The sequence below is a fragment of the Heterodontus francisci genome, chromosome 34, assembly GCF_036365525.1.
Source record: "Heterodontus francisci isolate sHetFra1 chromosome 34, sHetFra1.hap1, whole genome shotgun sequence".
Lineage (NCBI taxonomy): Eukaryota > Metazoa > Chordata > Chondrichthyes > Heterodontiformes > Heterodontidae > Heterodontus > Heterodontus francisci.
In genome coordinates this window covers 19,665,599-19,692,647 of record NC_090404.1, presented here as the reverse complement: position 1 = coordinate 19,692,647, position 27,049 = coordinate 19,665,599, and the positions used below count along the sequence as shown (strand labels likewise).

The 27,049-nt window shown below is 44.7% G+C and overlaps 1 protein-coding gene across 1 annotated transcript in view; it reads left to right on the top strand.

Annotated features, from left to right (window-relative positions):
- The window catches only part of LOC137348699 (uncharacterized), a 146,794-nt gene that overhangs the window by 76,944 nt on the left and 42,801 nt on the right, over positions 1-27,049 (top strand). Inside the window, 9 exon segments of the mRNA XM_068013955.1 lie at positions 5,674-5,752; positions 6,401-6,517; positions 7,162-8,828; positions 12,290-12,347; positions 16,249-16,612; positions 19,198-20,713; positions 23,274-23,306; positions 24,351-24,499; positions 25,103-25,189. Coding sequence (XP_067870056.1) covers positions 5,674-5,752; positions 6,401-6,517; positions 7,162-8,828; positions 12,290-12,347; positions 16,249-16,612; positions 19,198-20,713; positions 23,274-23,306; positions 24,351-24,499; positions 25,103-25,189 — 4,070 coding nt within the window.

Here is a 27,049-nt window from a genome sequence, read left to right as displayed (position 1 = left end):
GACAATGGGCAAGATCTCAGCACCTAATAGCCCTTCTCACATTTTAAATCTGTTCCCTCTTTCCTCTCTGGTTTTATAGTGGGGGATGTGTAAATGGTGTTGCTGAGATTGTCCAGTGAGTGACAGAGAGAAAAGGAGCCCTGGGCGATTGATGTACCTTCTATTTTAAAAAGTCTTTGCTTTGTTTTCATCAATGTTTCATTTCTCTCTCTGCAGATTTTTAGAAGCTGCAACATGTTGATACAGAGAGAGAGTGTATGTTCTGACAAGAGGAATCTTTGGATGAGAGCTTCCTCCAGAGGGGAAGAATAAAAGATATATGTTTCTCTGTCTCACCCATTCTTACCTACAGAAAAAAAAAGCCTTGTGTTTTAGGGGGTTTGAGATATTTTTACAAGGTGGTGGGATGGGGGTGAGAGAGGTGGCCTCAGAAACACAAAGGTTGAGAACCGCTGCTCCAGAGCACCCAATGTAACCTGTATATTTCACCCTCTCTCTCTTCCTGCAACTTTACCTCGGCACCTCCCTGGCCCTCAGCCTCTCCACGTCTTTATATCTCAGTCACTTTCTTTAAATCCCTATCTGTTGTTACGAGAGTTTCCATTTTTGTATTGAAACTTGAGAGTCTGTTTTTTTTTTAATAAACTGAAAAGGATTTCAGTTACATTGAATAATCTGGAGGTCAACAGAAGGTTGGCTAGGAAACAACTTTTTAAACTGGAAGGTACCTGTTTGCAGGGAACACAGCAGGGGGGGTTGTGTGCTGACCTCAAGAGCTAGTTGCTTAATGACAGACCACGATTTATGGCTATTGGGACTTAATGCTGAACAGTTTCTGTTTCATTTTTAAAACTGTTGAAAAGCCAGTGTGTGTTTGGCTAGATAGAAAGACATTTGCCAGCAGGAGAAGACAGCTAATATCTCTCTCTCTGTCTTTGAAGAATCGCTACTCTTGAAAAGCAAAATCCTGAATGTTTGCAGAAATCTTCCATCTTTAAAAGGACCTTTTCATCGAATGTGTAACAGGGAACTGACACCTGTTGCTGCACGCCTGATGGAAGACGTATGTGACGCCTGCTGCAGTTGAATTTCCTTGATCGCCTACCCAAAACAGACTGTTCATCAACCTCACCTGGAAAGACTCCAAGTGGCATCCAACTATTCGACTCTGTGACACCTCACCAATCCAAAGGACTTCCTGCTATGTTCTGATGAAGGGTCACTGGCCTGAAACGTTAATTCTGCTTCTCTCTCCACAGATGCTGCCAGACCTGCTAAGCATTTCCAGAATTCCTTGTTTTTAGTTCAGACTACCTTCTATATCATTTCAGTAAAAGTTTTTTCCCCCTGCTTTTATTCCTTTGAAAGAGCTGTAAGAAAAAATCAATTTCCCCCCATTTAACCAGTTTTTGGACGAATGTGAGTGTGTGTGAGGGCTAGGATAAATAATATGGGCTTTAATAGTTTGATTCACGTATATATTTACTTCATTATTGGTTAAGACTTGGTTATAATCAATGGATAATTTTGTTCATTATTAAAGAGACCTGCTTTATTCTGGGGATAAATACAGTAGCTAATTGGCTATTTCAGTAAGTGGAAAAACTTATTGATGTGTTGTGACCTGTGGAGAAGTGGGACTGAATTGACAGTACACTCCTCCTGCCTCAGTTGTAACACTGTGCATCACTATCTCTCGACATCCTTTATATCTCTGCCTGTCTACAAGTTAAAGATCGTATCATACTTAAAGAAAAAGCATATAATTATGCAAAGATGGGATGTAAGTCAGAAGATTGGACAGAATATAAAAACAGCAAAGAATAACTAAAAGATTAATCAGGAGGGGAAAATTAGAGTACAAAAAAAAAGCCAAATAGAAATATAAAAGCAAATAGTACGAGTTTCTATAGATGTTTTTAAAAAGAAAAGAGTTAACAAAATGAGCAATGATCCTAAAGAAAGTGAGTCTGGGGAATTAATAATGGAAAATAAGGAGATGTCAGATGAATTGAACAGATATTTTGCATCAGTCTTCACTATAGAGGATACAGGTAACATCCTAGAATTGGCTGTAAGTCAGGAAATGGAAGGCAGGGAGAAACTCAAGATAATTACAATCACCAGGGAAGTGGTACTGAGCAAATTGTTAGAGCTGTGGGCCGACAAGTCTCCGGATCCTGATGGATATCATCCTTGGGTCTTAAAAGAAGTGGCTAGTGAGATAGTTGATGCTTTGGTTTTCAGTCTCCACAATTCCATAGATGCTGGGAAGGTTCCATTAGATTGGAAAATAGCCAAGTAACTCCTTTATTCAAAAAGGGAAGGAGACAGAAAGCAGGAAACTAAAGGCCAGTTAGCTTAACATCTGTCATAGGGAGGTGGTTCGAAATTGTTATTAAAGAGGTTGTAGCAGGGCACTTAGAAAAGTTCAAGGTGATCAGGCAGAGTCAACATGATTTTGTGAAAGGGAAATCATGTTTAACCAATTTATTGGAGTTCTTTGAGGGAGTTACATGTGCTGTAGATAAAGGGAAACCAGTGGGTGTATTGTACTTAGAGTTCCAGAAGGCATTTGATAAGGCACCACATCACAAGTTACTGCAGAAAATAAAAGCTCATGGTGTAAGGGGTAAAATATTGGTCTGAATAGAAGATTGGCTAGCTAACAGGAAACAGAGAGTTGGTACAAATGGGTTATTTCTGGTTGGCAAGAATTAATGAGTGCTGTGCCGCAGGGATCAGTGATGGGGCCTCAACTTTTTACAATTTATGTAAATGACTTAGATGAAGGGACCAAAGGAATGGTTGCTAAATTTTCTGATAACACAGGATAGGTAGGAAAGTAGGTTGTGAAGAGGACATAAAGAGGCTACAAAGGGATGTAGATAGGTTAAGTGAGTGAGCAAAGATCTGGCAAATGGAGTACAGTGTGGGAAAATGTGAAATTGATCATTTTGTCAGGAAGAATATGAAAGAAGCATATTATCTAAAAGGTGAGAGATTGCAGAGTTCTGAAATGCAGAGGGATCTGGGTGTCTTGTGTATGAATCGCAAAAGGTTAGTATGTAGGTACAGCACATAATTAGGAAAGCTAATAGAATGTTATCATTTATCGCAAGGGGAATTGAATACAAAAGTAGGGAGGTTATGCTTCGCTCAGCAAGGGTATTGGTGAGACCACATCCGGAGTACTGTGTACGGTATTGGTTTCCTTAATTAAGGAAGGATGTAAATGCATTGGAAGCAGTTCAGAGAAGGTTTACTAGACTAATACCTGGAATGGGCTGGTTGTCTTATGAGGAAAGTTTGGACAGGCTAGGCTTGTATCCGCTGGAGTTTAGAAGAGTAAGAGGCAACTTGATTGAAATATAAGATTCTGAGAGGACTCGATAGAGTGCATCTGAAAAGGATGTTTCCTCTTGTGGGAGAATCTGGAACTAGGCGTCACTGTTTAAAAATAAGGGGTCGTCCATTTAAGACAGAGATGAGGAGAAATTCTTTTCTCTCTGAGGGTTGTGAGTCTTTGGAACTCTCTTCCTCAAAAGGCGATGAACGCAGAGTCTTTGAATATGTTTAGGGCAGAGGTAGCTAGATTCTTGATAAGCAAGGGGATGAAAGGTTATTGAGAGTAGGCGGGAATGTGGAGTTGAGGTTACAATCAGATCAGCCATGATCTTATTGAATGGCAGAGCAGGCCCGAGGAGTGGCCTACTCCTGCTCCTAATTCATATGTTGGCATGAATGGACCCTATCTAACTGCCCCCTCCCTGTGAACAGACCCTGTCTAATTCCCCCCTCCCTGTGAATGGACCCTGTCTAATTCCCCCTCCTTGTGAACAGGCCCTGTTTACTTCCCCCTCCCTGTGAACAGACCCTGTCTAATTCCCCCTCCTTGTGAACAGACCCTGTTTAATTCCCCCTCCCTGTGAACAGACCCTGTCTAATTCCCCCTCCCTGTGAACAGACCCTGTCTAATTGCCTCCTCCCTGTGAACAGACCCTGCTTAATTCCCCTTCCCTGTGAACAGACCCTGTCTAATTCCCCCTCCCTATGAACAGACCCTATCTAATTCCCCACTCCCCGTGAACAGACCCTGCACCTTTAATTCATGTCCAGCCAAACAGAGGGATGTACATAGAGTAAGGACATGCAGAGGCTCACTGGCATTGTCAAATTGCCCTGGATCCCATGGGCTCTTACCTTCTTGACCAATCTCCCATGTGGGACCTTATCGAAAGCCTTATTGAAATCCATGTAGACGACATCAACTGCTTTACCCTTATCTACACACCTAGTCACCACCTCGAAAAATTCAATCAAATTTGTTAGATATGATCTCCCCCTGACAAAGCCATGCTGACTATCCTTGATTAATCCCTGCCTCTCCAAGTGGAGATTAATTCTGTCTCTCAGAATTTTTTCCAATAGTTTCCCTACCACTGATGTTAGGCTCACTGGCCTGTAATTACCTGGTTTATCCCAACTACCCTTCTTGAATAATGGTACCACATTCGCAGTGCTTGGGCCCCTGCTGTTCACAATAGATAGCAATGATTTGGATGTGGGGACCAAATGTGGTAATTCCAAGTTCACGGATGACACAAAACTAGGTGGGAATGTGTGTTGTGAGGAAGAAGTGGTGAAGAAGAACCAAAGTGGTTTCAAGGGGATTTGCACAGACTTCATAATGTAATGTGGAAAATGTGAAGTTATCCACTTTGGTAGGAGGAATAAATGTGCAGAGTATTTCTTAAATGGTGAAAGATTAGAAAGTGTAGATGTACAAAAGGGAGCTGGGTGTCCTTGTTAATAAGTCACTGAAAGCTAACATGCAGGTGCAGCAAGCAATTAAAAAGGCTAATGGTATGTAAGCCTTTATCGCAGTAGGATTTGTGTACAGGGGTAGTGAAGTCTTGCTTCAATTGTATAGAACCTTGGTTAGACCACACTTGGAGTACTGTGTGCAGTTTTGGTCCCCTTATCTTAGGAAGGATATTATTGCAACGAAGATTCACCAGATTTGTTCCCAGGATGGCAGGAATGTCCAATGAAGAGAGATTGGGGAAACTGGGCCTGTATTCTCCAGATTTTTGAAGAATGACAGGAGATCTCATGGAAACCTACAAAATACTTTAAAGGAATAAACAGGGTAGATGCAGGTAAGATGTTTCTTCTGGTTGGGGAGTCTAGAACCAGGGGTCACAATTTCAAAATAAGGGAAGTTAGGACTGTTCACCTTGGAGAAGAGAAGGCTGAGAGGTGATTTGATAGAGGTATTCAAAATCATGAGGGGTCTGGACAGAGTAGATAGAGAGAAACTGTTCCCAGTCGTGAAAAGATCGAGAACGAGAGGGCACAGATTTAAAGCATTTGGTAAAAGAAGCAAAAATGACACAAGGAAAAACTTTTTCATGCAGCGAGTGGTTAAGGTCTGCAATGCGCTGCCTGATAACGTGACGGAGGCAGGTTCAACAGAAATATTCAAAATGGAATTAGACAGTTATATAAAAGGGAAGAATGTGTGGGATAACAGGGGGAATGGGACTGAGGGAGTTGCTCTTTCAGAGAGCTGGTGCGGATAGAATGGACCGAATGCCTCCTTCTGCGCTGTAACAATTCTGTGATTCTTTGATTCTGAGCCATGAACTTTCCCTCCATTCTGCTCCACAGAAATGGCAGACAATCATACCCAGAAAGCTGCGCGAAGATGAATACGGTCGATCTCTATCAGAAGGGCCGCAACGCGCAGGTGCGGAAAGGCGCCCCCCCCCCCCCCCGCCCCGCCTGTGTGCGCGGAGCATGCGTGTTGCGGTTCCAGGAAGTTGAGCGGGGCCGAATGCAGCGACAGCATCACCGAGTCTCAGCGGCTCTCAGGCGCTGAATCAGAGCCGCCGAGGAGGTGGGGACCATTAAAGCGATGGTGCAGCGTCTCCCCTTCCTGGTTTCTTCTCCAGTTTCCACCGAGTCAGGAAGCCTGTGAGTTGAGTGGCGGGTAAGTATTGTAGCTTTGTTTCCCTTTCTCCAAAGTTAGGAAGTTAATCCAAGGAGCTGGAAATTAAACATTCCAGTTTTCCTCAGAATAAAGGGGGAGCTTCCCGAGATTTAACTGACACCAATAGAAGGGAAGTGAGTAGCTGGCGAGTCTTCTCTTTTATTTTCAGGTAGTAAGATTTATTAGTATTACTAAGGATTATTAGTGGTAACGAGGTTGATTATCTGATAGAGGAATGGCAGGACCGCTCGAACCTCTCGACTGCACCTCCTGTGCTATAGAAAATGGCACAGCAGGACATCGACTTGGGACAAAGGACAGGAGCGAGGCCTCCCAGAATGCCTCGTGCCTGGCCGTAGGGAGCATGCGCACTTAACGCTTGCTGGAAATCAGCACGTTGGATAGACTGGTTTCTGGGACGCAGAGACCTGTGGGAACTACGACCGCAATTACTCAGGCGGTCTGAGTGATGGCGCCGATACGCAGCCGGCAGCTCATCTCGGGGACAAATATGATACCAAGGTTATGAACAGTCTGGCTTAGCCTCAAACAGATTGCCACAGAGAGGGATAGAGTTGGTGGCCGGGGAGTGGAGTTTGTCGCAGGAACTGAAGACAATGGATTCAGACTTCCCAATATTTAACTGGAGGAAATACCAGTTCAGCCAGTCGTGGGTGTTAGACAAGTCAGGATGGAGTGTGACTTGGAGGGGATGGTGTTCACATACACCTGTTACACTGATCCTTCTAGATGATGGATGTTGATGGTTTGGGAGGTTCTGTCAAAGTTCTGGTCGAGTTGTACATATATATAAAATCCCTTTCCTCTCCCTGTCCCTCCCACCTCTCCCTTCCTCTCTTTCCTCCCATAGAGGGAGGAGTCCTCTGGGTGTAGATCCAGACTGGGAGGCAGGTTCCCTTCCCTGAAGGACATTAATGAACCAGTTGGGGTTGTAGGTCAATCCAGCAGCTTTCATGGTCACTTTTTCCTTGTGTCGGCTCCATAAATTACCAGATTCATTCACCTCCATTTCACAACCTGCCTTTGTGTTTTCGTGGGTTCTCTCACACTATCTTTTTCCTTTTTGAAATCAATTTCACAGGATTTTAGATGGGGAGGAATTACAGCCGTGAAACGTAAATCAAATGTCAGAGCAGGATCTGTAGGAGACGCCCAATATATCGAAACCCGAATATCACTGGATTTTGAACATAGAAGGATAAAGCACCGATCACAGTGGGACGAATCTGTACACGTGTTCTGTGTGTGGACGCGGTTTCAGCCGATCATCTGGCCTGTCGAAACACAAGCGCAATCACATTGAGAAGAAACCATGTAAATACGGGGTCTGTGAAAAGAGATTGAATTATCCAGTTGAGCTGAAAACTCATCCATGCTGTCACACCCTGGAGAGGCTGTTCACCTGCTCAGGGTGTGGGAAGGAATTCACTCAATCATCTGACCTGCTGAGCCATCAGCAAGTTCACACTGGGGAGAGACCTTTTAAATGTCCAAACTGTGGGAATTGCTATAAATGTTCAGCTGAACTGATGTCCCAACAATGTGTTCACACTGAGGAGAGACCGTTCAGGTGTTCTCACTGCGGGACTGGGTTCAGGCAATCATCTGATCTCACTGTGCACCAACATATTTACACCGGGGAGAGACTGTTCACCTACTCAGTGTGTGGGATGGGCTTTACTGATTCATCCCACCCAGTGACACACCAGCAAGTTCACACTCAGGAGAGGCCATTCACCTGCTCCGGGTGTGGGATCAGATTCACTCAGTCAGCTGACCTGCTGAAACACCAGCAAGTTCACACTGCTGAGAGACTGTTCACCTGCTCAGAGTGTGGGAAGGGATTCACGACTTCATCCCAACTTCTGAGACACCAGCGAGTTCACACCGACGAGAGACCTTTTAAATGTCAAGACTGTGGAAATTGGTATAAAAGTTCTGCTGAACTGATGATCCATCAACGTGTTCACACTGACAAGAGACCATTCAGGTGTTCTCATTGCGGGACTGGGTTCAAGCGATCATCTGATCTCACTGTACACCAGCGAGTTCACACTGGGGAGAGGCCGTTCACCTGCTTTGAGTGTGAGAAGAGATTCACTACTTCATCTGCCCTGACAAGACACCAGCGAGTGCACACTGGGGAGAGGCCATTCACCTGCTCAGAGTGTGGGAAGGGATTCAGTCGGTCATGCAACCTGCTGGCTCACCAGCGAGTTCACACTGGGGAGAGGCCATTCACCTGCTCGGCGTGTGGGAAGGGATTCACTACTTCACCCGACTTGCTGACACACCAGCGCATTCACACTGGGGAGAGGCCGTTCACCTGCTCCAAATGTGGGAAGGGATTCACTGACTCATCCACCCTACTGAGACACCAGCAAGTTCACAGTGAGGAGAGGCCGTTTACCTGCTCAGAGTGTGGGAAGGGATTCACTCGGTCATCCAATCTTCTGACACACCAGCGAGTCCACACTGGCGAGAGGCCATTCACATGCTCAGAGTGTGGAAAGGGATTCACTACTTCATCTGACCTGCTGATACACCAGCGAGCCCACACTGGCGAGAGGCCATTCACCTGCTCAGCGTGTGGGAAGGGATTCACTACTCCATCCCAGCGGCTGGCACACCAGCGAATTCACACTGGGGAGAGGCCATTCACCTGCTCAGATTGTGGGAAGGGGTTTACGACTTCATCCAACCTGCTGACACACCAGCGAGTTCACACTGGAGAGAGGCCATTCACCTGCTTTGTGTGTGGGAAGGGATTCAGTCAGTCATCCAACCTTCTGACACACCAGAGAGTTCACAGGTAACTCAGGGATGAGAAATATCTACCAAATAGCAGATTTTCGATATTGGGGTTTGGGAAATCCACCACTGGCTTCTCCCCTTCTACCCTTCACCAAAAGAACAGCTTTAATAAAACAATTGGATCTGTCAGTTCACTGTCATTTCTGAATTTTTTTTAAAGCTATCCAACCACAAAGCTGTCCAGAGGTCTTTTTACGTGTTTTTAAATAGTCTTTTTTTTTAATAGTCTTCCACTTTGGTGGAAATGAACTTCAACCAAGAAATCAAGTGGGTGAAACTACCTATTCCTTCACAACTTCAGTGTGTCAGTCTTCTGTAAATGGCCGAAAAGGAGGTGTGTGCAAACACCAATTCCCAATATTTGTTTTTGCCTTCATGGGATATCTTAGCAGAGACCACCTGAGAACTGACACAGCTCATTTGACATGGTTTAAAATTAATGGTGCAGGATCAGTAGCTGGCAAGTCGCAGCAAAAACATTGGTCTATCAATAGGAATTTGAAACTTGCTTCCATTTACACAGCAGTGTGTGTCTGAAGTAATTTCTGAAAACCCTGCACAAACTGGTTACTGTATGTGAATATCCTGCAGTGAGTATGAACTGTATAAACTGAATATATCCTGTACTTTGCAGCAACTGAAGTGATCTGGAATTTCCACTTATCAGTTTGCTCAGGTGTATGGCTGAATTCCATTCATTGTTCATCTCCACTTTCACTGTCTACTGCCCCAGTCACACTGTAAACCTTGAATCAGTGTGAAGCTGTCTTTTGCACCATAGTGATGCAAGGCAAGGAGTATAACTCTGGCCATTTTCTTCAATGTGTGGTTTGAAATTGCTTATTATCTGGACAAGGCTGTCCTGCACCACAAGTGCTGTGCATTGGCTACAGTGCAACTATCCTGTGAGCTCTGTGCAGTCACTATAAATGGTCACTGGGCTTCTGAGACTGATGGCACAATACTCTGTACATGTATGAATATGTATATACAGAGTGCTGCCTTTCTCCAAGCCTGCACAATAGTTATGATTTTCAGCTCACCTTGCTATTAAATGCAGCTGCCACTGCACCAATTGATGCAGTAGAACAGGAGCCAGAAGAGTTCATCACTGTTGGGATATACAGCTGTCCATTGGACCTGCTGCATTGTCACAGCGCCATTACCAAACTTTTGAGCCTGATTTGGGGATGATGCAACAGAACCTCAAACTTGTTACTGTAGAGGTTGTCGTCGGCTGTCCCTCGATTCAAGAATGACGTCTACTCAAGGTCACGAGTTTCTGCCATGGGTCTTCAGGTCACTGAACAGGCTGATTCTCGAGCCGCAGATCTTTGGGCACATGGGGCAGGACGTCCCACCAGGTAGTGGGACCCGGAGTGCAGGATTTGCTTCCCAGAGGTACAACACTAGTCTCATTACTTTTCCACTGTCACTCGCAAGATCTGGTACAATTATTACATTGCATAATATTTGGACCCTTTGAAGAGAAAAATCACATCTTTAATTAGTTTTCATTAAGATAATGATGAGATCTGCACAGCAAACAAGATTATTTTAATTTAGAATCTTTATAATGTGACCAGTTATTTAAATTATAATATCTACTGTGAGACATGATATTTAAAAACAAGCATTCTATCTATAGAGGCACCACATTTGCGAAAGTTAATGAGTTTATTTTCCTCTTTAGTGCTTGGAGGTAAATAATTGTCTAAAAGAAAATTGGATCGGGAGTATCACATGCTCCAAACAGAATGTATGTGATATTCCTGTCCATTTAAGTTAATGGACAGCAAATTGGACAGGCTGTATAACTGGTATACAATCCTCCCTACCTGGTTTTGCTTTCTGCTTCGTTCAGGTGATTATGTCGCAGCACAAAATAAGAAAAATGACCCCACTTATGTTCAAGTTTCTGGATTGTCAATGTCTCTGAAATGTTTACTTTTTATTAATTTATATACCTACTGATTTGTGCACATCACTTACCAAGGTACCAGAATGTGCCATCTGGTATGTTTATATATATTGCTTTCCATTAAATTTGACACATCTTCACAGAACACCTTTTACATGAACAAGCTATAAATAGGCAGAAGCAGGACATTGAGAACATGAAGCTCTGTAAAACCAATTATCAGCTGTCAGGTAAGTCTCATGAAATTGTATTCTGAGTACAGTGCAATTTTATTCATTACATATGCAAAATTGTACAAAATTACCATTACTCAACCAGTTTGTTTAATTAACAGTGCTAAAATTACATGAATCATTGTCAAAAAAAAATTTGGACACTTGTTCGGCCACTAATTTTCAGACCTTTTGGTCTTTGTCCACTCTCACCCCTGCATTTATTACTTGTTTTTGTGAAATACTCTCCCTATTAGTGCACAGCTGCTGGATAACTCTGATTATGGACATGTATAAACACATATAAATGTAAAGTGTCTGTGTGCCCAGATTTAACTAAGTTGTGATTTGTAACCAATAAATGATGTTTCGGGCATGACTTGTAGTCTGGTATTATGGCAATTTGTCAAGAATGATTTAATTCACTCACTCAGCAGCTTGAGAGGAACCAGACTGAGTTTTAATGAACATAAGAAACAGGAGCTGGAGGAGGCCATTTGGCCCTTCGAACCTGTTCTGCCATTCACCAAGATCATGGCTGATCTTCTACCTCAACCCCACCTTCCCTCACTATCCCCATATCCCTTAATTCACTCAGTACCCAAAAATCTATCAATCTCTGTCTTAAATATACTCAACGACTGAGCATCCACATCTCCCTGGGGTAGACAATTCCAAAGATTCACAACCCTTTCAGTGAAGAAATTTCTCCTCATTTCAGTCCTAAATGACCGACCCCTTATCCTGAGACTGTGACCCAGTGTTCTAGATTCCCCAGACAGGGGAAACATTTTCTCAGCATCTACCCTGTCAAGTCCCTTAAGAATTTATTATGTTTCAGTCAGATCACCTCTCATTCTTCTGAACTCCAGAGAATATAGGCTTAGTCTACTCAATCTCTCCTCATAGGAGGAGACGGATCATAGTGGGGGTGTTGTAGCAGAGTGGTTATGTTACTGAACTAGTAATCCAGAGGCCTGGACTAATAATGCAGAGACATGAATTCAAATCTCATCACGACAGTTCAGGGATTTAAACTCAAATGAATCTAGGATTCAGTAATGGTGGTCATGAAACTACCAGATTGTCCTGAAAACCCACCTGTTTCACTAATTTCCTTTATTGGCCTATATGTGACTCCACACCCAGAGAAATGTAGTTGACTCTTAACTGCCCGACAAAACAGCCTAGCAAGTTGCTCAGTTATATTCAAGGAGGTGACTCACCACCACCTTCTCAAGGACAATTTGGAATGGGCAATAAATGCTGGCCTTTCCAGCAATGCCCACATTCTGTGAATAAATAGAATATTTGCCCCCATCCCAGGACCCAGACTAATGAACCTTCATTGCATTCCCTCAAGGGCAAGTATGTCCTTCCTTATGTAAGGAGACCAAAACTGCACACAGTTCTCCAGGTGGGGACTCATCAATGTCCAGTATAATTGTAGTGAGACTTCTTTTCTCTTGTACCCCAATCCCTTTGTAACAAAAGCTAACATACCATTTACCTTCCTAATTAATTGCTCTTTTTTTTTTTTCTTTTTGGGCCTCCTTATCTCGAGAGACAATGGATACGCGCCTGGAGGTGGTCAGTGGTTTGTGAAGCAGCGCCTGGAGTGGCTATAAAGGCCAATTCTGGAGTGACAGGCTCTTCCACAGGTGCTGCAGAGAAATTTGTTTGTCGGGGCTGTTGCACAGTTGGCTCTCCCCTTGCGCCTCTGTCTTTTTTCCTGCCAACTACTAAGTCTCTTCGACTCGCCACAATTTAGCCCTGTCTTTAATTGCTCTACTTGCATGTTAACTTTCTGTGATTCATGTACAAGTACAAGGTCCCTCTGAATACGAACATTTCTCACCATTCTTAAGAAAAATTAAAAAACTCTTTTTTTCATCAATGTGGATAACCTCACACATAACCACTTTTTCCCCCCAAAATATACTTTATTCTTAAAAATTTGCAAAAATATATTACAAAACAGTTCAAATTTCACATTCCGTTAAGTACAATAACGATCACATTTTTTTCGATACAGAAACATGAAGTGTCTCACAGCCCTTGCTATCCCATTTTAAATGCAATGTACATTGACATTACAGAGTAACAAAACATTTTGGTGGAGACAGCCTGAGAGGTTTTACACGGGTTACAGCCCCTCGAAATACTATGACAGGCAAGCCTTACACAGTGGCCTTTCCCCATTGAGCCTTTGCGGCTGCTGCCGTAAGCTTTAGTGCGTCCCTCAGCACGTAGTCCTGGAACTTGGAATGTGCCAGTCTGCAACACCCGGTCATGGACAACTCTTTGCACTGGAAGACCGGCAAGTTTCGGGCAGACCAAAGAGCGTCTTTCAGCGAGTTGATGGTCCTCCAGCAGCAGTTGATGTTTATTTCAGTGTGTGTCCCTGGGAGCAGCCTGTAGAGAACGGAGTCCTGTGTTACAGAGCTGCTCGGGATGAACCTCGACAAAAAACACTGCATCTCTTTTCAGACCTGCTTTGCATAGGCACATTTCAGAAGGAGGTGGATGATGGTCTCTTCCCCACCACAGTCACCTTGAGGGCAGCATGCAGAGGCAGTGAGACTCCAAACTGAACTATAACCCCAGCACCTTCAGGTGGCCTGACCCGATGGTGAAGGTGACAAAGGATCGGTCGGCCCAGTTCTTGCCATGATTTACTTTGGCTCTCGAGGGCAGCTCGAACTGGTTGCAGATGCTCCTCAGCCTATGAGCGGATAGTGGCTCTGAGCAGAAGACAGCGACGTCGTCCATGTACCAGGAGGCTTTGATCTGAGTGCCTCCGCTGCCTGGGATTGTCACCCTTCTTATGCCCACATCGTTCCTAATGGACTCAGCAGAAGGTTTGATACAGCAAGCAAATACAGGGGAGAGAGGAGAGTCCTGTCTGACTCCAGATTTGATCAGGAAACTCTCTAATTCCCACCCATTGATTGTGACTGCGCTAATGATGTTTGGATAGAGCAGGTGGATACAATTGCTGATTCCTTTTCCAAACCCCATTTTGGAGAGTACATCCATCATGTAGGGGTGCAATATCCTATCAAGAGCATTCTGGTCCAAGCTGATGAGGCAGGTGTCCACCTCCCTGTCCTGCACATAAGCGATCGTATCCCTGAGTAGCGTGAGGCTATCAGAGATCTTCCTGCTGGCTACAGTACAGGATTGATCAGGGTGGATCACCAACTACAGAGTAGGCTTGACCCAACTAGTAATGACTTTGGACAAAATCTTCTAGTCTACATTAAGCAGTGAGATGGGCCCTCACTGTTTAGATTGGCTCCGCACTCGGTGTGTCTGCAGCCTGCAATCCCCAGGCTTTACGAACACACCCCTCCTCTTACCTTCTTGAACCATGCTCTCCGCCTTGGCTCCGGCCACCAGCACATGAGTGAAGGGCGGGGCTTGAGGACCAAGTGGACGTGGGGTCCTCCAACCAATCGGAGTGAGTGAGGGGCGGGGCTTGAGCCACAGAGTAAGGACTCCATTCCATTCACCCAGTTTCTCCATCTTCGATGCATCTGGTCTGATGATGCAACTTTCCACGACAGCGCTTCTGATATGTCTTCCTTTTTTCTGAACTGAGGATTCCCCCCCGCACCCCCCCCCCCCCCCCCCCCCCACTGTGGCAGACAGGGTCCTCAACCGTGCCCGGCCCATTTCCTGCACCTGTACCCTCACCCCTTCCCCTCTCTCCCAGAACCAGGACAGGGTTCCCCTTGTCCTCACTTTCCACCCCACCAGCCTCCACATCCAAAGGATCATCCTCCGCCATTTCCGCCACCTCCAGCGTGATGCCACTACCAAATGCATCTTCCACTCCCCTCTCCTTTCAGCATTCCAAAGGGATCGTTCCCTCCGTGACACCCTGGTCCACTTCTCCATTACCCCCAACACCTCATCCCCTTCCCATGCCATCGCAGGAGGTGTAATACCTGCACTTTTACCTCCTCTCTCCTCACTATCCAAGGCTCCAAACACTCCTTTCAGGTGAAGCAGCAATTTACTTGTACTTTTTTTTTTCAGAACATTACAGCGCAGTACAGGCCCTTCGGCCCTCGATGTTGCGCCGACCTGTGAAATCATCTGACCTACACTATTCCATTTTCATCCATATGTCTATCCAATGACCACTTAAATGCCCTTAAAGTTGGCGAGTCTACTACTGTTGCAGGCAGGGCGTTCCACGCCCCTACTACTCTCTGAGTAAAGAAACTACCTCTAACATCTGTCCTATATCTATCACCCCTCAACTTAAAGCTATGTCCCCTCGTGTTTGCCATCACCATCCGAGGAAAAAGACTCTCACTATCCACCCTATCTAACCCTCTGATTATCTTATATGTCTCTATTAAGTCACCTTTCCTCCTTCTTCTCTCAAACGAAAACAACCTCAAGTCCCTCAGCCTTTCCTCGTAAGACCTTCCCTCCATACCAGGCAACATCCTAGTAAATCTCCTCTGCACCCTTTCCATAGCTTCCACATCCTTCCTATAATGCGGTGACCAGAACTGCACGCAATACTCCAGGTGCGGTCTCACCAGAGTTTTGTACAGCTGCAGCATGACCTCATGGCTTCTTTCAATGTAGTATACTGTATTCACTGCTCACAATGTGGTCTCCTCTACATTGGGGAGACTAAACACAGGTTGGATGACCACTTTGTGGAACACCTCCATTCAGTCCGAAAGCATAACCCCGTGCTTCCGGTTGCTGGCCTTTTGAACACATCCCCCTGCTCTCATGCCCACATCTCTGTCCTGGGATTGCTGCAGTGTTCCAGTGAACATCAACGCAATCTCGAGGAATAGCATCTCATTTACCGATTAGGCACTCTACAGCCTGCCGGACTGAACCTTGAGTTCAATAATTTCAGAGCGTAACGGCACCTCCCCCCATTTTTATTTTAAAAATTTTTTATTTTAGTTTGTTTTATCAATTTTTGTTAACATGTGCCTACCCACTTTTTTTTCATGTTTGCACTTTTGGCTAGGGCTTTCATTATTCTGTCATTTAACACCCTCTCTGCGCTAATGCTTTGTATTTCAGCACACCATTAACACACCCTTTGCCTTTGCCCCATGACTTTCTGGTCAGTTATTCTCTGTGACCCTCTGTCCTATCAACACCTTGCCTTTTGTTATCTCTTGCCCTAACCCCACTTTATTTGCTTAAAATCTTCTATATTTCTAACCTTTGCCAGTTCTGTTGAAGGGTCACTGACTTGAAACATTAACTCTGCTTCTCTCTTCTTGTTTTTCTTTCAGATTTCCAGCATCTGCAGTATTCTACGTTTATTTCAGTGGCTGGGGACCGCCCCCCTCTTTCTATTGTTCCAGGTTTCCGTCAATCACCCGGACATTGTGAGCTGTGATTGGCGGGAGAGTCAAGTACCGAGTGCGCAGCCGCTTTGCGGCAGCGTTTGGAGCATGCGCAATGTGGGTGCTGGACGGAACGGAGGCGGAAGTGTCGGATCCGCAGCGGGTGAGAAACCGCCGAGTGCAGGAGAGGAATGGAGCCGGTGGGCGGGGAGGCTTCAGAAACACCCGGTGTCGGCCTCGACACCCCCATCTGGAAGCTCCTGTTCCCGCGTTTGTACCGAGCGAGGCGGCAGCTGCGGGGCTTCTCCCGGTGACAGGCCCGGGGTTAACGGCCGCCAGATTTCCAGCTCTTTTGGAGGAATTAAAGATTAATAAACTGTAACATCAAAGGACAAAACTTTAAAGGAAACTGAGCTCAGTTATAAAGGGGCCTGGGGGAGGGGAGGGAGGAACCATTTGGGACACAGCACAGGGCAGGAGGTCCCCCCTCTCCCACTCCCCGGTTCCACAAAGACTCCCCTTGGACTGGGCCACACCTGGGCAGGGCTGGCTCAAGGTGCAGGAAGCTGCAAGCTGATAGGCTGAGCTGTGGACTGGGAGGAGTGGGGGGGTTTGACTGACAGGCCTGGGGAGGGGGATATCAGGGCAGGTACACACACTGCTCCCCCTTTTCCTCCTGGGATGTTTTACTGGAGTCGTGTTGCTGAGTGTTTCTAAACTCTGTCTCCCTATCCTGGTAATGTAGGTGGATTATAGGTTGCTCTGAGTGTTGGACTATGTTGCCTCTCCTCATTCTTCCTCCTGCTCCCACTTCGAGTTCCAGGCTGCAGGTTCCGGTGGCTCAGTGCACCTGAAATGTTTACTGTATTTCATTCTCCACAGATGCTGCCTGACCTGCAGAGTATTTCCAGTATTTTCTCCTTTAATTTCGGGTTTCCAGCAGCCGTGTAGTATTTTGGTTTTATTTTAATTTATGCGTAGGCAGTGAACTGAGTTGAGAAACACAGACGGACCAATTGAGAGCTGGTTTATATCGGGGTGGGTGTTGGATGTGGAAGTCGGTCCCTGACCTCCTGTGTTGATCTTTTTTGTTGCATCAGTTTGATCTGGAGTGGAGATGGAGGAGAAGCAGCAGGGTTTCATCCCGAGTACTTTTGAGCCCAGCTGTGCGGAGCAATTTCCCATGTCAGACTGTCAAGGATGTAGATTCCAGGGGAGGGGGAGATGAGGTTGCTAAACAGACACCAACCACTCAGTGTAAAAGAATTTTATTTTAGTAACAAGTATTTCTGTAGAGGGTTTTAATCCATTTTAAATATACAGATTTTGTTACTTCATTCCTGGGATATGGGTATCACTAGCCAGACCAGCATCTATTACCAATCCCCAGTTGTCCATTGAGAAGGTGATGGTGGGCCACCTTCTTGAACCGCTGCAGTCTGTGTGGTGAAGGTGCTCCCACAATGGTGTTAGGGAAGGAGTTACAGGATTTTCACCCAGGGATGATGAAGGAATGGTGATATATGTCCAAGTTAACAACAACTTGTATTTATGTAGCACCTTTAATATAATAAAATGTTCCAAGGCTTATCACCGTAGTGTTACAAAGCAACATTTGACACTGAGCCACATAAGGAGATATTAGGCAGATGACGAAAAGCTTGATCAGAGAGGTGGGTTTTAATCAGTGTCTGAATCAGGGAAGGTGAGGTAGAGAGGCGGAGAGGATTAGGGAGGGATTTCCAAAGGTTATGGCCTTGGCAGCTGAAGGCACGGCCACCAGTGGTGGAGCAATGAAAATCAGGGATGTTCAAGATGTCAGAATTAGATGAGCCCTGATCTCTCGGAGGGTTGTAGGACTGGAGGAGATTATAGAGATAGTGAGGGGTGAGGGAATGGAGGGATTTGAAAACAAGGATGGGGATTTTAAAATGCAGTTGCTGTTTAACTGGGAGCCTGTGTAGGCCAGTGAGCACAGTGGTGATGGGTGAACAGGACTGGGTCCGAGTAAGGACACAGGCAGCAGAGTTTTGGATGATCTCAAGTTTACAGAGGGTAGAATGTGGGAGGCCGGCCAGGAGTGTGTTAGAATAGTCAAGCTGAGAGGAAACAAATACATGGATGTAAGTTTCAGAGGCGGATGAGCTGAGGCAGTGGTGAAGCCTGGCGATGTTACTGAGGTGGAAATAGGCGGTCTGAATGATGGCACTGATAGGCAGTCGGAAGCTCATCTCGGAGTCAAATGTGACGCCAAGATTATGAACAGTCTGGTTTAGCCTCAGACAGTTGACCCGGAGAGGGATAGAGTTGGTGGCGAGGGAGTGCAGTTTGTAGCAGGAACTGAAGACAATGGCTTCAGACTTCCCAATATTTAATTGGAGGTAATTTCTGTTCATCCAGTACTGGATGTCAGACAAGTCAGGATGCTGTGTGACTTGGAGGGCAACTTGGAGCTGATGGTGTTCACATTCGCCTGCTACCCTGGTCCTTCTAGATGATTGAAGTTGAGGGTTTGGGAGTTTCTGCCAAGGTTCTGGTCGAGTTGTAAATGTATAAAATACCTCTCCTCTCCCTGCCCCTCTAACCTCGCCCTCTCTCCTTCTCTCTCTCTCTCTCTCTCCATAGAGGGCAGAGTCTTGTGTAGGTCCAGACTGGGTGTCAGGTTCCCTTCCCTGAAGGACATTAGTGAACCAGTTGGGGTTGTACATCAATCCAGCAGCTTTCATGGTCACTTTTTCCTTGTGCCGGCCCCATAAATTACCAGATTCATTCAGCTCCATTTCACAACCTGCCTTTGTGTTTTTGTGGGTTCTCTCACACTATCTTTTTTAAATCAATTTCACAGGGTTTTAGAAGGGGAGGAATTGCAGCCGTGAAATGCAAAGCAAACGTCAGATCAGGATCTGAAGGAGTCGCCCAATTTATCGTAACCTGAATATCACCGGATTTTAAACATGAAAGGAAAAAGCAGCGATCACAGTGGGGAGAAATTGTACACATGTTCTGTGTGTGGACGAGGTTTCATCCGATCATCTGGCCTGTTGAAACACAAGTGTAGTCACACTGGGAAGAAACCATGTAAATATGGGGACTGTGGGAAGGGACTGAATTATCCAGTTGAGCTGAAAACTCATCCACGCAGTCACACCCTGGAGAGGCCGTTCACCTGCTCCGAGTGTGGGAAGGGATTCACTCGGTCATCCCAGCTGCTGATACACCAGCGAGTCCACACTGGGGAGAGACCCTTTAAATGTCTAGACTGTGGGAACTGCTATAAACGTTCCACTGAACTGATGTCCCATCAACGTGTTCACACAGACGAGAGACCATTCAAGTGCTCTCACTGCAGGACTGGGTTCAGGCGATCAGGCGACCTCATTGTACACCAGCGAGTTCACACTGGGGAGAGGCCGTTCACCTGCTCAGAGTGTGGGAAGGGATTCACTAGTTCATCGTATCTGCTGCCACACCAACGAGTTCACACGGGGGAGAGGCCGTTCACCTGCTCAGAGTGTGGGAAGGGATTCACTACTTCATCTGACCTGGTGACACACCAGCGAGTTCACACTGGGGAAAGGCCATTCGTCTGCTCAGAGTGTGGGAAGGGATTCACGACTTCATCCAACCTGCTGACACACCAGCGAGTTCACACTGGCGAGAGGCCGTTCACCTGCTCAGAATGTGGGAAGGGATTCACTCAGTTATCTCACCTGCTGTCACACCAGCAAGTTCACACGGGGGAGAGGCTGTTCACCTGCTCCGAGTGTGGGAAAGGATTCACTCGGCCATCCAACCTGCTGGAACACCAGCGAGTTCACACTGGGGAGAGGCCGTTCACCTGCTCCGAGTGTGGGAAGGGATTCACTACTTCATCCGGCCTGCTGACACACCAGCGAATTCACACTGGGGAGAGGCCATTTACCTGCTCAGAGTGCGGGAAAGGATTCACTACTTCATCCCACCTGCTGACGCACAAGCGAGTTCACACTGGGGAGAGGCCGTTCACCTGCTCCGTGTGTGCGAAGGGATTCACTACTTCATCTGCCCTGCTGACACACCAGCGAGTTCACACTGGGGAAAGGTCATTGACCTGCTCAGAGTGTGGGAAGGGATTCACTACTTCATCCAACCTTCTCGCACACCAGCAAGTTCACACTGGGACAAGGCTGTTCACCTGCTCGGAATGTGGGAAGGGATTTACCACTTCATCCCACCTGCTGACACACCAGCGAGTTCACAGTGGGGAGAGGCCGTTCACCTGCTCAGAATGTGGGAAGGGATTTACAACTGCATCCCACCTGCTGACACACCAGCGAGTTCACACTGGAGAGAGGCCGTTCACCTGCTCTGAGTGTGGGAAGGGATTCACTCAGTCAAACAACCTGCTGAGACACCAGCGAGTTCACAAGTAACTCAGGGATAGGAATTGTCTGCCAAATTTAATTAGTAGCCTAACTGTGCGTGAACATTAACAAATAGTGATCACAACATGATCGAATTCAAGGTAGCGTTTGAAAGTGAAAAGCACGAATCAGCTACTAGAATTTTAGACTTGGGTAAGGCTGACTTTACCGGGATGAGACAGAGACTGTCCATAGTAAACTGGATAGATCTGTTAATGGGTCAAACGACTGAAGAACAATGGAGAATATTTAAAGAAACATTTCACGAAATACTGAGCGAGTGTATACCCCTGAGAGGAAAAAGCTCCACTTCACAGAAAAAAACAGCCATGGACAACTAAAGAGATTAGGGATAGTATAAAACAAAAAGAAATGGCTTACAAAAATGCAAAACGCAGCACAGATCCGGCCGAATGGGATCGATACAAAGACCAGCAAAGGGTCACAAAGCAGCTTATAAGAGCTACTAAAAGAGATTATGAAGGTAAACTTGCAAGGGACATCAAAATCAATGAGAAGAAATTTTATAGTTACATAAAGGGAAAGTGGGTGGTCAAGAGCAATGTGGGCCCACTAAAAGCTGAAACTGGAGATATTGTCATTGATAATGGGGAAATGGCAGACATGTTGAACAATTACTTTGCCTCAGTATTTACAGTTGAAAAGGAGGATAACTTGCCGGAAGTCCTGAAAAAATTACTGGCTGATGGGGGACAGGGACTTAATACAATTAACATAAGTAAAACATCAGTAACAAGGAAATTAATGTAACTAAAGAGTGAGAAATCCCCAGGACCTGACAGTTTCCATCCGAGGGTGTTAAAGGAAGTAGGGGAGCACATTGTAGATGCCCTAACTATAGTCTTTCAGAGTTCCCTAGATTCAGGAGTGGTCCCTCTGGATTGGAAAGTTGCACATGTCACTCCACTTTTTAAGAAGGGTGAAAGGGGGAACCAAGGAAATTACAGACCAGTTAGCCTGACATCTGTGGTGGGCAAGTTGCTGGAGTCTATAATCAAGGATAGGGTGACTGAACACTGAGAAAAATTTCAGTTAATCAGGGACAGCCAGCATGGATTCATGACTGGAAGGTTATGCCTGACAAATCTCATTGAATGTTTTGAAGAGGTGACTAAGATAGTGGACAGGGGAGTGTCTATGGATGTTATTTATATGGACTTCCAGAAGGCATTTGATAAAGTTCCACATAGGAGACTGTTAACTAAGGTAGAAGCCCATGGAGTTGAGGGCAAATTATTGACATGGTTAGGAAGTTGGTTGAGTGGTAGGTGACAGAGAGTGGGGATAATGGGTAAGTACTCCGATTGGCAGGATGTGATGAGTGGTGTCCCACAGGGATCTGTGTTGGGGCCTCAATTATTCACATTATTCATTAACGTCTTGGATGATGGCATAGTAAGTCATTTATCCAAATTTGCTATCCAAAATCCAATTTGATACAAAGTTAGGCGGCATTGTAGACAAGTCTAAATGATAGCATAAAATTACAAAGAGATATTGACAGACTAGGTGAGTGGGCAAAACTGTGGCAGATGGATTTCAATGCGGGCAAGTGTGAGGTTATCCATTTTGGACCAAAAAAGGATAGAGCAGGGTACTTTCTAAATGGGAAGAGGTTAAGTACAGTGCATGTCCAAAGAGACTTGGGGGTTCAGGTGCATAGATCTTTAAAATGCCACGAGCAAGTGCAGAAAATAATCATAAAGGCTAATGGAATGCTAGCCTTTTCTCTAGAGGATTGGAGTATAAAGACACAGATTATGCTGCAGCTGTACAAAACCCTGGTTAGACTCCACTTGGAATACTGTGAGCAGTTCTGGGCACCACATCTTAGGAAGGATATATCGGCCTTGGAGGGAGTGCAAAGTAGGTTTACAAGAATGATACCTGGACTACAGGGGTTAAGTTACAAGGAGAGATTACACAAATTCGGCCTGTTTTTGCTAGAATTTAGAAGGTTAAGGGGTGATCTGATCAAAGTCTTCAAGATATTAACAGGAAAAGACAGGCTAGATAAAGATAAACTATTTCCACTGGTTGGAGATTCTAAAACTAGGGGGCATAGTCTAAAAATTAGGACCAGACCATTCAGGAGAGATGTTAGGAAGCACTTCATGCAAAGGGTGGTAGAGGTTTGGAACTCTCTCCCACAAACAGCAGTTGAAGCTAGAACAGTTGTTAATTTGAAATTTGAGATAGATAGATTTTTGTTAAGCAAAGATATTAAGGGATATGGGCCAAAGGCAGGTATATGGAGTTAGGCTGCAGATCTGCCATGATCTCATTGAATGGCGGGACAGGCTCGAGGGGCTGAATGGCCTACTCCTGTTCCTATCTTCCTATGTTCCAAATGGTAGATTTCCAACATTGGAGTTCGGAAATCCACCGTTAGCTTCTCAGCTCCCGACTTTGACCAAAGACCAGCTTCAAAAAAAAAAATTGGAACTGTCAGTTCCATTTTTTTTTTAAATGGCTGACAACCATGAAGCTGCCCAGAGGTTTATTCCCTGTTTTTAAGTCGTCTTTATTTATTTTATCATCTTGCAGCTTCGTGGAAATGAACTTGAACCACAAAAGCAAGTAGGTGGAACTGCATACTCATTCACAACTTCAGTGTGTCAGTCTTCTGTAAATGGTCAAAAAGGAGGTGTGTGTAAACACAGACCAATTCCCAATGTTTGTTTTTGCCTTCATGGGATATCTTAGCAGAGACCTCCTGAGAACTGACACAGCTCATTTGACATGGTTTAAAATTAATGGTGCAGGATCAGTAGCTGGCAAGTCGCTGGTCTGCAGCAAAAACATTGGTCTGTCAATAGGAATTTGAAACTTGCTTCCATTTACACAGCAGTGTTTGTCTGAAGTAATTTCTGAAAACCCTGCACAAACTGGTTACTGTATGTGAATATCCTGCAGTGAGCATGAACTGTATAAACTGAATATATCCTGTGCTTTGCAGCAACTGAAGTGATCTGGAATTTCCACTTATCAGTTTGCTCAGGTGTATGGCTGAATTCCATTCATTGTTCATCTTCACTTTCACTGTCTACTGCCCCAGTCACACTGTAAACCTTGAGTCAGTGTGAAGCTGTCTTTTGCACCATCATGTTGCAAGGCAAGGATATAAGTCTGACCATGTTTCTTCAGTGTGTGGTTTGAAATTACTTAAGATTATCTGGAAAAGGCTGTCCTGCACCACAAGTGTTGTACATCGGCTACAGTGCAACTATCCTGTGAGCTCTCTGCAGTCACTATAAATGGTCACTGGGCTTCTGAGGCTGATGGCACAATACTCTGTACATGTATGAATATGTATATACAGAGTGCTGCCTTTCTCCAAGCCTGCACAATAGTTATGATTTTCAGCTTACCTTGCTGTTAAATGCAGCTGCCACTGCACCAATTGATGCAGTAGAACAGGAGCCAGAAGTGTTCATCACTGTTGGGATATACAGCTGTCCATTGGACCTGCTGCATTGTCACAGGGCCATGACCAAACTTTAGAGCCTGATTTGGGGATGATGCAACAGAACTTCAAACTTGTTACTGTAGAAGTCGTCGGCTGTCCCTCGATTCGAGGATGACGTCTACTCAAGTTCGTGAGTTTCTGCCTTGGGTCTTCAGGTTATTGAACAGGCTGATTCTCGACCCGCAGATCTTTGGGCACATGGGGCAGGACGTCCCACCAGGTAGTGGGACCCGGAGTGCAGGATTTGCTTCCTGGAAGTACAACACTAGTCTCATTACTTTTCCACTGTCGCTAGCAAGATTTGGTACAATTTTTGCGTGGCATATGAAGAGGAAAACCACATTTTTAATTAGTTTTCATTAAGATTATACTGAGACCTGCACTGCAAACAAGATTATATCAGTTTAGAATCTTTATAATAGGATTAATTATATTAATTTATAAAATCTACCATGAGTCATGATATTTTTAATAACAAGCATTCTATCTATAGAGGCACCACATTTGCTAAAGTTAATGAGGTTATTTTCCTCGTTAGTGCTTGGAGGTAAATCATTGTCTAAAAGAAAATTGGTTCGGGAGTATCACATGCTCCTAACAGAATGTATGTGATATTCCTGTCTATTTAAGTTAATGGACAGCAAATTGGACAGGCTGTATAACTGGTATACAATCCTCCCCACCTGGTTTTGCTTTCTGCTTCGTTCAGGTGATTATGTCATAGCAGAAAATAAAAAAAATGACCCCACTTATGTTCAAGTTTCTGGATTGTCAATGTCTCTGAAATGTTTACTTTTTATTCATTTATATACCTACTGATTTGTACACATCACTTACCAAGGTACCAGAACATGCCATCTGGTATGTTTATATACATTGCTTTCCATTAGTTGACACATCTTCACAGAACACCTTTTACATGAGCAAGCTATAAATAGACAGAAGCAGGACATTGAGAACATGAAACTCTGTAAAACCAATTATCAGCTGTCAGGTAAGTCTCATGAAATTGTATTCTGAGTACAGAGCAATTTTATTCATTACAGATGCAAAATTGTACAAAATTACCATTACTCAACCAGTTTGTTTAATTAACAGTGCTATAATTACAGGACTCTTTGTCAAAAAAAGAACAGATTTTCTTGTCTTCAGCCACTAATTTTCAGACCTTTTGGTCTTTGGCCACTCTCACCCTTGCATTTGTTACTTGTTTTTGTGAAATACTCTCCCTATTCGTGCTGAACTGCTGCATAACTCGGATTATATTTCTCTGTGTTTATACATGTCTATAAAGTGTCTGTGTGCCCAGATTTAACTAAGTTGTGATTTGTAACCAATAAATGATGTTTTGGGCATGACTTGTAGTCTGGTATCTTGGTGATTTGTCAAGAAAGATTTAATTCACTCACTCAGCAGCTTGAGAGGAACCAGACTGAGGTTTAATGAACATAAGAAATAGGAGCTGGAGGAGGCCATTTGGCCCTTCGAGCCTGCTCTGCCATTCACCAAGATCATGGCTGATCTTCTACCTCAACTCCACCTTCCCGCACTATCCCCATATCCCTTAATTCACTCAGTACCCAAAAATCTATCAATCTCTGTCTTAAATATACTCAATGACTGAGCATCCACAGCTCCCTGGGGTAGACAATTCCAAAGATTCACAACCCTTTCAGTGAAGAAATTTCTCCTCATTTTAGTCCTAAATGACCGACCCCTTATCCTGAGATTGTGACCCAGTGTTCTAGATTCCCCAGACAGGGGAAACATTTTCTCAGCATCTACCCTGACAAGTCCCTTAAGAATTTATTATGTTGCAGGCAGATGACCTCTCATTCTTCTAAACTCCAGGAAACTCCAGTGTCTCCTCCTAGGACGAGATGTTGCCTAGTGGGCGTGCTGTAGCGTATTTGTTATGTTACTGGACTAATGATGCAGAGACATGAATTCAAATCCCACCACAGCAGTTTAGGAATTACAACTCAATCAATTAAATAAATCTGAGATTAAAAATAGCTAGTCTCAGTAATGGTGACCATGAAGCTACCGGATTGTCCGAAAAACCCACCGGGTTCACTAATTTCCATTAGGGAAGGAAATCTGCCATCCTTACCTGATCTGGCCTATATGTGACTCCAGACCCACAGAAATGTGGTTGACTCTTAACTGCCCTATGAAATGGCCTAGCAAGTCACTCAGTTATATTCAAGGAGATGACTCATCACCACCTTCTCAAGGGCAATTAGGGATGAACAATAAATATTGGCCTTTCCAACAACACCCACATTCTGTGAATAAATAGAACAGTCGCCTCATCCCAGGACCCAGACTAGTGAACCTACGTTACATTCCCTCAAGGATGAGTATGTCTCACCCTAGGTAAGGAGACAAAAACTGCACACAGTTCTCCAGATGTAGCCTCACCAATGTCCTGACTAATTGTAGTTACATTTCTTTATTCTTATTTCCCCAATCCCTTCATAACTAAAGGTAACATACCTTTCGCTTTCCTAATTGCTAGCTGTACCTGCATGTTAACTTTCTGTGATTCCTGTACTAGGTTGGTCCCTCTGAATGTAAACATTTCTCAGTCTCTCACCATTCATAAAAAAGCTGATTTATTTATTTTTCCTATGAAAGTGGATGATTTCACACTTCATCACATTGTATTCCATCTGTTATGTTCTTGCCCACTCTCCCAACCTGTCTCTATCCCTCTGTTTGTGTCCTCCTGACTGCTTACCTTCCCACCTAACTCTGTATCGTCAGTAAACCTGGATACATTACACTCAGTCCCCTGTTATGGACAGGTAGGAAATGGGGTGACTGGCTTCCACTTTTCACCTCCGAATTG